This window comes from Poecilia formosa, unplaced genomic scaffold (genome assembly GCF_000485575.1).
Source record: "Poecilia formosa unplaced genomic scaffold, Poecilia_formosa-5.1.2 Scaffold28, whole genome shotgun sequence".
Taxonomy (NCBI): domain Eukaryota; kingdom Metazoa; phylum Chordata; class Actinopteri; order Cyprinodontiformes; family Poeciliidae; genus Poecilia; species Poecilia formosa.
The window spans coordinates 3,446,377-3,458,530 of NW_006799967.1; the positions used below are offsets into that span (position 1 = coordinate 3,446,377).

The window sequence follows — 12,154 nt, forward strand, 5'->3', positions numbered from 1 at the left end:
ATATCACCATTCAGGACATCTAATACAACAGAATATTTTTAAGAAAACCGTGGAAAACCTTCATACCTCATAAACATTTTCTCAATTTCTGTATTTTTATTTTTAAAGAAAAACCAACACAATGTAGTGCATAGTTATGAATTCTTATGGTTTTCATAAGTCTTTTGGTAAACAGAGTCTTTGTGGTGAGCTTTTTTTTATTCAGCATCATGGAGACCAGAGATAATTTTTTCTATGGGAAAATCTGTTGAAGGTATATGTTTGTTGCACACTTTGCAAATCTGGCATTTATGAAGTGCTTAACATTTACCTAAATTGACATTTTTGGTATATGTGCTTGGAAAAGTAATGCTATTACCTAAGCATGACACACCCAAATTGTGGAGGCATCATCATGCTGTGGTGATGATGTTCTTCAACAGGGTTGGGGAAGCTGGTCAGAGTTAATTAAAAGAAATAGTTTGAAGTTTGTACTCTAAAATAGATAAAAGGGATTAGAGAGCTGGGAAAATGTTTTTGGGAAACTCGACAGCAAAAAATATTAAGAATTTCACAAAAACTTTTCTGTTAAGTTCATAAAATCAGTGATTTTTTTTCAAGAAATAAACTGAAAACTACAATTCCCACAACGCAGTTTACATGTGGGGCCTCAGTTCCGGGTGTTTTCATGCCGTTTTTCTTTGTCTTTTTTCTTTTTTTTTTCTTCCAGGCTTATAAAACTGTCTTGAGATTGACTTGGAAATTTTTGCATGCGTATAAATCACATACCCAAGAATCTGACAATAGTTCTAACATGTTTTGTTCTTTTTTATTTGTCTGATTAAAAAAGTAATAAAATGATACAAATGCCAAAGTGTAGCTGCTGTTTAAACTGTTGAGCAGACGTCTTTCAGGTCTTCACTTTGATGGCGCTTTTCGTTGGGGATTTTTTATTTTATTTTTTGTCTTCTGCCAGTGGAATGTTAGTATGTGAGGGACAAATGATAACTCCAGCTCCACGGTGAATATGCGAAAATCATCATCTCGCTGACTTCCGGCGGCATTTGATTCGTCGCGTATGACATCAGCTGTGGAGTGAGTGTGCAGAAAAAAGAGAAGCCCCGGCGCCCTCTTCTCTCCCCGGTTACTGAGCATGACACAATGTCTGCCGGTATAAAAAGCTAGAGCCACTCCTATCAGCGCTCCACTCGCATGTCTGGCTCTTTTGCAAGGAGTAGGCTAAGATAGAGGGGGAGGAAAAACGAAGAAGAAGAAGAAGAAGAAGAGGGGAGGGGGCCGGCTGCTGGTGGGATCCATAGGATAAGCGCAGGCACGTATAGAAAACAGAAAGGAGAGGATGGCCACGCTAGTAGAATCTGCAGAAATGGAGACCTTGGGCGCCCAGAGCAACACCACCGGGGCTTCTCCGACGTCCTCCAGCCCCTCACAGCACTTCAACGACAGCAAGTTTTACCTGCTGGTGGTAATCGGGGAGATCATATCAGAGGATCACCTCAAGTGTGCCATTGCGGACATAGAGAAAGGTGAGGTGGAGCTCATGACTTTACATTTTTCCCCATCTGTTTGCTTTGCAGGACTTTACGCACGGCGCAAATTACTCAATTGTGACGACTCTCACCCACTTCTCTTAGGGTTTCATTTTAAGATGATTTTACTCAATATGTCAGCGCAGCACCTTATAGGATCTGAGCAGTTCGGATCAGTAGGGTTTCTTTTGTACCCGTCTCGGCCTGGTTGTTGTCACCCACACATGGGAGACAGCTGACGGTAGTGATTCAGCACCATAACTGGACATTGCGTCATTAAACCAGCGCATCACACATCTCTACAAGTCCAGTGCAGCTGCGATTATGTCCCCCTTATTCGGGCTCTTTGCAGATGCGTAGGCTTTTGTTCCTCTCTCCACAGTTAGAGCAGACAGCAAGGTGGTGGTTGAGGGTGGGTGGGTGGGAGGGGGAGAGGGGATGTGGCCGCTCATTTTGTGCACGGAGTTTGCGCTACGCTTTGTGTCCTCAGACTGATCTGATTTCCCTATAAATCAATCAATTCCCTTGTGCATCCTGCGGGAGCATGTTTCCATCATCATCATCATCATCCTTATCCCGCATCCAGCTCTCTCATCCCCACACCGGCTTGTGGGCGTGGCTCAGTCCGCACTGCGGTCCCTACGGAAAGCCATGAGGACCCATCTTTGGGCTGAGTGGGGCGGGTGTTTTTTATACAGTTGCTGCCGAGGCCTGCCTTCTAGGCCAGAGTGCATTGTGTTGTGTTGAAGAGGAGTAGGAGGAGAAAGATGTGGCGCAGTAACTGTAGGAGGAAGATCAAGTTATTTTATACTCCAACACCATAACAGAGCTTTCTATAAAGGACATCCTGATTTTCTTATCTTAAAATGCTGATTATGCTTCTTCATAAGGAACGTTTTTTTTGTTTGTTTGTTTTGGTTGTTTTTTTGTATAACCTGTGGTAGTGCCACCCTAAATTTCTATATTTTGGTAATGTTGATTGTAAACATTGACACTGAAAGCTTATTCTTGGCCTTGGTAAATTAGAGTGACAAATAAATGTGTGCACTGTAAAAATGAATTTTGGACTGTATTTAATATTGGATATTAAAATTATTGAACTTTTAATAATGCATTCCAGTTTGTTAATTTGATGTTTATTTATTGTTTTTTTTTTATTCTTTAGCGACTTCATTTTTAAAACAAGGCCTTTATAAACATTGTGATTGGAATTTATATTAAATGGTTTAGTCAATGTTTGGGCTGATAGCCTGTATGGGTTTTATTATCATGGAATATATTATATGATAATTAACAACAACAAAGTTAGCAACTCTCTGAGAGGGTTTCTGTGCTACAAGAAGAATTTGAGTTGATTCTTCAGCTTTAGCTAGCTTAGCAACAATGCTAATGTTAAAGTAAAATCTGCTAGCAAGCTGGGGTTTTAAGTCTTAATTAAGCAATTGTTGCTATTCTGCTGCCCAGCTATGAGACTGTAAGAAAGAGGCTTACATGTATTTAACATTTCTTTCAGGTGTTAAAGGTCACCCATGAATATTGATTAATAAACATATATAATGTATTTAAATTATTGCATCAATTTAACTGGTTAAATTCTTACCATGTGTTTCATCAGTGTAAATACTCCTGTGTTAAACTTATTATTTTTCACATTTAATTATGTTATTGTGTCACAACAAACTATCGTTGAAACAGAGCCTCATTCCTCAAACAAATTTGCCATTTGATTTCCAAAAACATATTTTTTCTTTTATTCATTGTTTTTTAATCATGAGGTCATCACAAGGCATAATTTATCCACTAAAAAAACAAATGATTAGAAGTTAAACAATAAAACCGGTGCAACAATTTGCTCACATTTTATTTGGGTTAGTTCAACTAATATTTCTGGATAGGAGGTAAACTCATCAAATTCCAAATACTTGTTAGAAATGTATTTGATTATCTGATTTGTCCTCCCATCTTAAAAACAAGAAATTAAGAATTAATTTGCAATGAAGACAGAAAATGTCTCTGAAATGGTAATACGCTTTTGAAATCAGTTTTTACCAAAACGGTATAATCAACCTTTTCTCTAACATCCAACCAGTTAGATGGATTTCTCTTTGGCAGCAAATGTTTCAGATGTTTTGTTTTTTATATATATATAGTGTAGATCGTATGATGCTATGATTCATCACAACTGAGGCCACCATCGCCTTTGGCCTTGGGACAAAGCACAGAAAGCATTATAGATGTTTCCTACTATGGATCCCTTTGCTCGTGCCAAATCTGTAGCAAGTCTAGACACGATCGCCCCAAGATTTTCCAATGAACCGGAAGCGGAGGATCAACAGCACAGACGTGTGGGTGGAGAGGTTTCTAAGTGTTACACATGCTGGGTGATCTGAATGATTCCTACGCAGAAGATCAATTTCTGTATGTGTGTTCCAGGGATCCGTTCGTGGGACACCAACCTCATCGACTGCAACCTGGACCAGGAGCTCAAGCTGTTTGTCTCCAGACACTCGGCTCGATTCTCCGCAGACGTCAAAGGTAAACTGGAAGTAAAACGGAGTATGTGCCGGTGTAATTTAGCACATGCTGCTTAGTTTCCTGCGCAGATGGGAGACAGATTAAAGGGAAAAGACGGGAATCCCAATCTTTCCCTGCTGTGTGGGAAGCTGCTGGCTCTGTGGGCGGCATTTTACTGGCTGGGTTTGTGTCCATTTGTCCTCTTAGAGGGATCGATCGCTGTAGATGAACAGAGAGATTTTGATTTTTAACAAGGAAGGTGGGGTTTCTGTAAGGTCAGCCTCTCTTCCCAAAAGCTGTTGCCAAGAAAGAAAAAAATGTTCATCTGAGAACTTAATGAATGAGTCCAAAACACAACATGTCTTTGAAAGGATCTTGGACCTGAAATCTTACTAAATTAAAAATGGTAATTAGAATGCAGTCTTTGTAGCTTTTCCAATTTATAGAAAACTTGAAAGTCATTCAGATCCCACGCTGATTTAAGTTTAATATAATCTTTTTATTTGACCCACATTTTCATTTAGATTATAATAATAATAATAATATGAACTTTTTTGGGATGATTTAGGCAGGGTCTAAACATGAGCCTGTTGATTATTGAAAAGAGAATTAAATGAATAATAAATAGTTTTCTTTTTTTTTTTTAATAAAATGTGAATAGAAAACAGATTTTTGTTGTTTTGTTTTAGGTCGAATAAAAAACATTAAATCTGCCAGGCGGATGCATAATTTGAACATTTTATATATATAGTTTGTTTGACTGGAAATAAAAACCTCTCAATTGCTACACATAAAAAACGGTAAATCCAGGTTATAAAAACGACAATATTCACTGAACTGTTTAAACCTTCAATTTTGCAATGAAGCCTGTTTTGTAGCTTACAGACTATCATGAGATGGCTGGGAGAAGATTTTGCATATCTAGGATTTTCATCTTTTTTTTTCTACAAGGTGAATCTGAGAGGCTGATCAGCCACGCCCGTTTCTGCTAGATGCTGCAGGGGTGGGCTGTTCAGAGAAGTACAAAGCCAAGTGCAGCTGTGTTGCCTCTGTTCAGTCTAAACCCCCACCGTGTCGTTACCTTTCTGTCTGTTTATGTGTTTCTTGGTACAGTCTTGGCACAGTAACGCAATGACTTATGGGAATATATTTTTCCAGGCGTCTGCGCTAAAATCTTCGGCGTCTTAATAAAATGACTGCAAAGACGTCTTGGCAAACCTGTTACATGGATTTAGTTTTTTTTTTCTTCTTCTTTTATCTTAAGTGGCTTAGACAGGAAAGCAAGAAAAAACAGCTGATCGATGTCGTTGGCTTGTCTTTTCTATGTAACTGAGGTCTGTCTGAAAAAGGGCGTGGTCGGTGGACGCTCTGTCAGAACACGGAGCTTTCAGCACAAAAAAGACACATTACCAGCTGATTGTAGTTGGGTTAATGATAATATATTTTTAAACTGAAGTCCAGTGACACTAGATTGAGAACCCCTATGCCATAAAAGCATTCAAAATGGCTCATTTCTCATCCTTTCATGCTTCTGTTTCAGCTAGAAAGAGAAGCAACCTTCACCCAGATTTGCCCTCTCACGTTTTTGTAGCGTCTACCCTTTGCAAAGTAAAAATGAAATAGCCACTGCAAAGACAGAGCAGCTCCATCAAACCAACCCAGACATGTGGTCTGTCAGTGTGTAACATGGCCTTGACCCTCGGCGGCAATGAAAGCCTCTGTCTGGCTCTGCTTCGCGCTGGAAATGACCAGCAGGATTTAACACTTCCTTGGACGCGAACTACACTCATCCAGCCAGCAAACGCAGCAGATGAAAGGACAAGTTCTATTTTGTCCTGAAATTATTCCTAGAGAACAAGACTACACCAAATGCAGAGATCAATCTAAAATGAAATTTAGTGGCGCTCCAGCTTTCCCCTTCCCATCCTCCATTCCTTGCTCTCCATCTTTCTCCCGATGTGCTGTTGCCTGGATGCACAGTTGATTTGGGAGTAATTAGCAGCACTGGATCCCCAGTGGCGAGGGTCTGTCTGCGAACATAAAGGAGGGAGGGGGGAGGATGTAAAAGCGAGAGAAGAGGCGAGCAGGGGACCAGGGGGAGGTGACTGCAAGGGGGATAAAATGCAAAAGATTAGGGGGAAAGATGAAGATGAAATGACAGATTAAAATCTGGTAAAGAAGCCATGGCTTTATCACCCATAGCTGTCTAAGAGTAAAAGTCGGATTAATATATTTTCTTGTACCGTTTGCTTTGGAAATTCGAATCTTTTCTCAAACTGAATTTGAACTCAACTCTAAAACGATGAAATCATGTTCTGAGTCCGATCTCCAGTTTTGACTTGCAAATAATCAAAAACCTTTTGTTTAAAATTTGCTTTGTTCTGAGAATTACAGAAGAAGCTTTTTTTGCCACTTGAGTCAGTTGTGATCTCATAATATTGTAGCTTAAAGGTTCAAAACAAGGTTATGTTTTATTTTTTACTTCTGTTATACTTCATGGCTATGAGAACTTAGACATATGTAGGCTCTCATTCTTTAGTTTAAACAGCTGTTTACGCATTTAGCTTGAATTTTATTGTTGTTATGGCGACTTAGTGACCCCCACCATCAAGATGCAACTCTTTGCTGTAATCTTCTAAAACAAATCAGTGTGAGATGTTTTATTTGATGTTTTTTTTTTTGGCTGCTGTGGCTGCTGTGTATTCCACGAGGAAAAGGTTGTTGGACAAAACAAAAACATTAATCACAATGGTTTTTAAATAAATTAGCATAATCCATAACAACCTTTTACGGAAGCAGCTTCTCATCAATCTAAAAGCCAAAGTGTAAATCTGCTTATCCCAAAATGTCAACCAAATAGTCTCCAAGCAACCACTGCATCCCTCACTTACAGTCATCTGAAGAAAACAATTAACTCCAATAAAGATAAAAAAAAAACAATAATTTTATTTAATATCTTCCTATTTTTCAGCACTGAAAAATAGGCACTGATACGGGAACAGTATTAAGAAAAACCCTCGGATCAGCTGCAACCATCCATCAGCCTGACGGAGGACAGAGCATCCATTATGGTGTGTGCAGGAAGCCTTGACCCTCACCAGGAGCCCCTCAGTCTCCTCCTGCTGGATATTAGATGCTTCAGCTATAGATTTCCCAGCACTGTGCTTTAGGTGGAGAAAATAATGAAGCCTCAGCGTCGACTCTATACCTCGACTCCATTAAGGCTGCTTGCTTGCCTCTGGGATTTTTGACTAAAGCGTTTTTGGTTATAATTAGTTAGTTTGAAAACAGGTCATAAAAGGATATGAAAATTGCTTGTGGAACTGTGACCAGATGATGGAAAACAAAACTGAGATCATTTTTTTTTTTTGGTGGTTTTTCTTTTTCTAAAAGGGTTTGATAGGATCTAATGAGTTAACACCACACGACAATGACTGCTCTAGATGCTCCTGATAGGCTTTCAATAACATGGTGCAGTGGATTGACTGATCAGTAAGTCGGGCCACTCAAAAGCAGCGGCGGTGCCATTATCTGCATGAACTGGCCGTGTTAGATGTGCTGGTTCTCTTTTTAACCCGGTTGTTTGGGGACACAGGAACAAGCGACACTGAAAGTCAGTTTGGGATAAAGCCAAAGAAAAAAAAAAAGGAATGAATCTGAGTGGATGTCATGATGAATTTCCTTCACCATCCTGAAACATGTAAGAAAGTCAAACAGAAGCAGCAGGCATTAAGTTGTTGTAAGAATCGGTTTTATCATTTGGTGTGGTGCCATCCTGATCAGTGTTCCCATCCGGTTCAGTCTGGAGCCAGGGTCGCTGTGCCAACCTCGCATTTTCTATTCAGCGGGAAGGAGAATGCTTGGCGATGCAAGCATTAACTCCTGCTGAGACAGAGTCCCTCTGGTTGTTTTTTTTTTTATTTTTGATCAAAGTAATGGCAGAGCCAAACGAGCTTCACGGCAGAATCTGTCATTTCCAATGAAGTGGCTCAGACTAACCGTGATGGTGGCTGCCTTGTGGCGTTGTGCTTTATTTAAGGGTTTTTGTGTTTTATGTTTCATACCAGTAGCTGGTGCAGAACTAACAGCGAGAGGCATCGGGAAACGAGATGCCTCCTTATGAATACATTATCGATCACAGATTTATATATACTGCTTGGCATATAGAAGCATGAGTGGGATGAAAATTAGACTAGGGAGATTGCTTATTCTCCTATTTCACTGACACTGTGATAAGAGCTTTCTCGTTTGTTCTCAGAAGAGCTCAGCTCATCCGTTTGGACTGCGACTTTCTCAGAACGAGTCACGGCGACCCTGGCCGACCCGACACTTCACTCCAGTTGAGATCAAGCTTTCATCACACCGACCAAATATGATACACTCACATTTGGCTCTTTGATCTTGCTGAGCACCAACCACACCCAAAAACACTACTACTAATTTCCCAAACACTGATTGTGGTCAGGTGGCTTGCCAACCTATTTCTGGTCCAGCTATATCTTCTGGTTTAGACCTTGAAAAGCAAAAGAAAAAGAAAATATATGCAGTTGAAAACAGATCTTTACATACATTGAATAAAAAGTTATTTGTATTTATTTTGAATAAAAAGTCTGTTTTGCATCAATTATAATGGCCAATATAAAGAGTAAAAGTATAACAATCACTTACATGCATTTCATCATAATTTGTCAGTGAAAGCCGCTGTTTTTACTTTGTATGCTTGATCTGGGGCTCAAACATACACAGAGGGATTGTGGGATTGATTCAGTAAAGGTTCACTAGGAACTGTTTCCACCCACCCCCACTGATCATTATCAAAATCAATCACCAAGAACCAGAGATGATTGAGAGCCTTTCACTTACAGTCCCATAGTTGTCCAGATTGACAGATTTGTGATGTGAAAAGAAATGTTAGATAATCCCTAAAGGTGACACTATATTGATGTTTAAAATTAAATCATTAAAACAAGGCAAACTGCTGAAATTGTCTTTTTTTTTTTTGCCATGATACTGTCAAAGGCTGAAACACAGATCTTTGTATTTCCTACATCTTTTCTAATCAACAATATTTGCTTAATACCTTAGATGTTTGTTTCTGGTATTTGTTTTTATTATGGTATTCTATTGTCTCTGCAGTAGTTTAGTCTAAAATATTTTGGTCCAAAAATTTAACTATTATGAGTTAAAACATTAATTTCCAGTGTTTATGTCATTTTAAGATTGCAACGAGTAAAGGATATTTTGTGCTGTTTATATTACATGCTAAATATAGTAATATGATTTTATTTACAGTTTTAACATGGGAACCTTTTCTTCACTTTTTTTCCAAATAAGTACATTGTGAACATACTAAAGGAGTTTCTATGAACTAAATATTGGATAAAAAAACTCCCAAAATAAAACTTATAGTATTTGAACATTTTATGAACATATTTTACAATTTCATTGTAGCATATCTTAGCATCATTGTGTGGTTGTCCTGTTTTTTTTTTTTTTTTGTTTGTTTGTTTTTAATTTACAGAGCTGTTTTTGAAATATTAAATCTTTGGTACTAGCAGATTTTTAAACCGCTGTTATAATTAATCTCACTTTTGTTTTAAGAGAAATGTTATCATTCAACAGCACAAACACCTATTTCCAACAAAGAGAAATCTAATCTTGAGACAGTTTTTAATGTCAAGAACTCATATTAAGGAATGTGTTGTCCTTCCCCCTACAGAGATCCCATCCATCTTGCTGATGAAGAGTTTCACGCTGCAGAGGCCGTTAACAGATTTTAATCTAACATTGTTGCTGTCAGGACATCCATGGTTGATAAACTGGATGATAAACTCATTTGGCCACAGCTCCTCCTAACAATAGCAGAGTTCGGTGTGACTTTGAAAGGCTTTTTGTTTGTTCGTCGTGATTCTGATACAAACAGAATCATGATTATTTTCTTGTTTAATCGCCAAAATGTTTACATAAATTATCAAACCAAAAGTACAAAAAGTCAAGATGTTGAATGCTATTTACATGACTTAAAGGTTAAAGTGCATCGCCAATGATAGGTGGCATCAAACAAATAATATAAGCAGGCAAAAATGACTTAAGTGAACAAAAAACTGTTTTTGTGATCCAGAAATCACTAAAGTAGCACTAGTCTGACAACATGAAGTAGGCAAAATAAATAAATAAATAAAAATCATAACAAAAGAATAGATGACAAATACAGTCATTGACATCTATCAGTCTGGAAAACTTTGCAAACCATTCTTAAGGACTCCAGAGAACCAAAGTGAACCATTATTCTGGTTTACACAAAATACGGGAATGTAGAGCATCGTTCTAAAAATGTGGCAGGCCTGCAAAAACTACTCCAAAGCAATGACTCATACAGGAGGTCAAAAAAGAAACCAGAACATCGAAAGGACTGCAGGCCTCAGTTCCTGCAGTTAAGGCAAGTGTTTCATGAAATTGAAAGAGAACTGGACCAAAACGGCCACAGCAACAACCTCTACAGTTCAGAAATAACACAAATGCCTGTGAATGATGCATGGGAAACCAAGGAGAATATTGTTTTTTACTTCATTTATTGTGTCATTTACTCATGTTTAACCTTTGACGGATTATCTGAAACATCAACAAAAATGCAGAGAATGAATCTCTTAGGAAGCAAATGTGTATAGCCAAAATCTTCACTGATCATATTTTGTCATTTGGTTCTTTCCAGGGCAACGAATTCTTCACCATAAAAGCAACATCCTCGAGACGGTTGTGCTCATTAACCCTTCAGATGAAGCCGTCAGCACCGAGGTAAAATGAGCCAAATCCGCTGCTGGCATCGTCTCATTTCCTTACATCTTCCTCTGTTGTCTTTTTCTCTTTAAAAAGAATCACAAAATTAGCTTGACTTCCTATTGTTTTGTCCATTAAGACATTCACAGACGATTTGCAGCGCGACAAGAACGATTGCTCTGGTAGTTAATGCTGGTGGCTGGTGTGAAAAAGACAGGAGGAATTAAATCCAGGGAGCTGGATTAATGCTTCATTATGCAGCTTATGTATGTTTTTTGGTTCTTAGCACTTCAATCAGGAGCAGAGGTCAAACATGAGTTTGTTTTGTGTCATTGCTCCCACTGGCGCCTCCAGCCCCTCGTCTATGTCTATAGTCTAATGTGCATTAATAATATGCCACAGCACTGCAAGAATGAGTGGGCTTGTTGCCAGAGTGGCTAATGCTGCTGAGGTGGAGCAAAATACCAGCAGGAAGGGAAAAGCAGATACAGTAGACGGATGAGTGGACAGTGAGAGAGAGTGTGTGTCAGCTAATTAGCTAATGGATCTGACTGACACATAACTGGTGGTGTCTAAGATAAACCTCACTGCTAAGCTGATTGCTGCAACAATAAGATTTTGCGTTAATGTTATGCTCGCATGTGTCACCACTTGTCTTTCTAAAAAAAACGTAAGTGTAAATCCAGTGTTAGATGTTGTAATTTATCTTCCCCACCCCCCAAGTATATTCCTATCACTACAGCTGTTATTGTTGCTCTCTCTCTCTGTCTCTCTCCCTCTCTCTCTCTCAATTTGCAGGCTCGCTTAATGATCTCTGACACAGCCAGACACAAGCTACTGGTCCTCTCAGGGCAGTGCTCAGAAAAAACAGGGGAACTGATTCTTCAGTCTGGATCTTTCTCTTTCTGCAATTTCATAGACATATTCACTGATCAAGAGGTGAGATTACATGCAAAAACATATCAATATGACTTATGTCGTGCACAGATAAGGTGACCTGAAACAAGACGAAAATTGTTACATTTCAGACATTATTGGGTGTTCATCTACAAATATACATGCATAATTCACCGTGTTCATTGTCTGTATTAAATATGATGTGACTCAACTGGAAATTAATAAACGAAGAAATCTTGGAAATTTATTATGAAATTGTTTTATTTATCCTTTTGCTTGATTTCAATATTATTTATTGAGATATTAAAGTCTACATGCCTCAGTGTGTTTCAAATGGACGGCAGTGACATGCTACATAAAATCTAATACACGGGTGGGTCTAAATTATTCCTGAAGCATTTATTTAGGGTAAAGTAAAACACACAAATTACCCTAAACTG

General features: G+C 38.6%; 1 protein-coding gene across 3 annotated transcripts in view; it reads left to right on the forward strand.

Moving 5' to 3' along the window:
• The first annotated feature begins 1,077 nt into the window (after positions 1-1,077).
• Positions 1,078-12,154, forward strand: part of map1b (microtubule-associated protein 1B) — a 42,478-nt gene continuing 31,401 nt past the window's right edge. For all 3 annotated transcript variants that reach the window (XM_007548938.2, XM_007548937.2, XM_007548936.2), the window contains exons 1-4: positions 1,078-1,523; positions 3,960-4,061; positions 10,753-10,835; positions 11,616-11,756. In XM_007548938.2, coding sequence (XP_007549000.1) covers positions 1,337-1,523; positions 3,960-4,061; positions 10,753-10,835; positions 11,616-11,756 — 513 coding nt within the window. In that variant the 5' untranslated portion in view covers positions 1,078-1,336. The remainder of the gene's footprint in view (positions 1,524-3,959; positions 4,062-10,752; positions 10,836-11,615; positions 11,757-12,154) is intronic.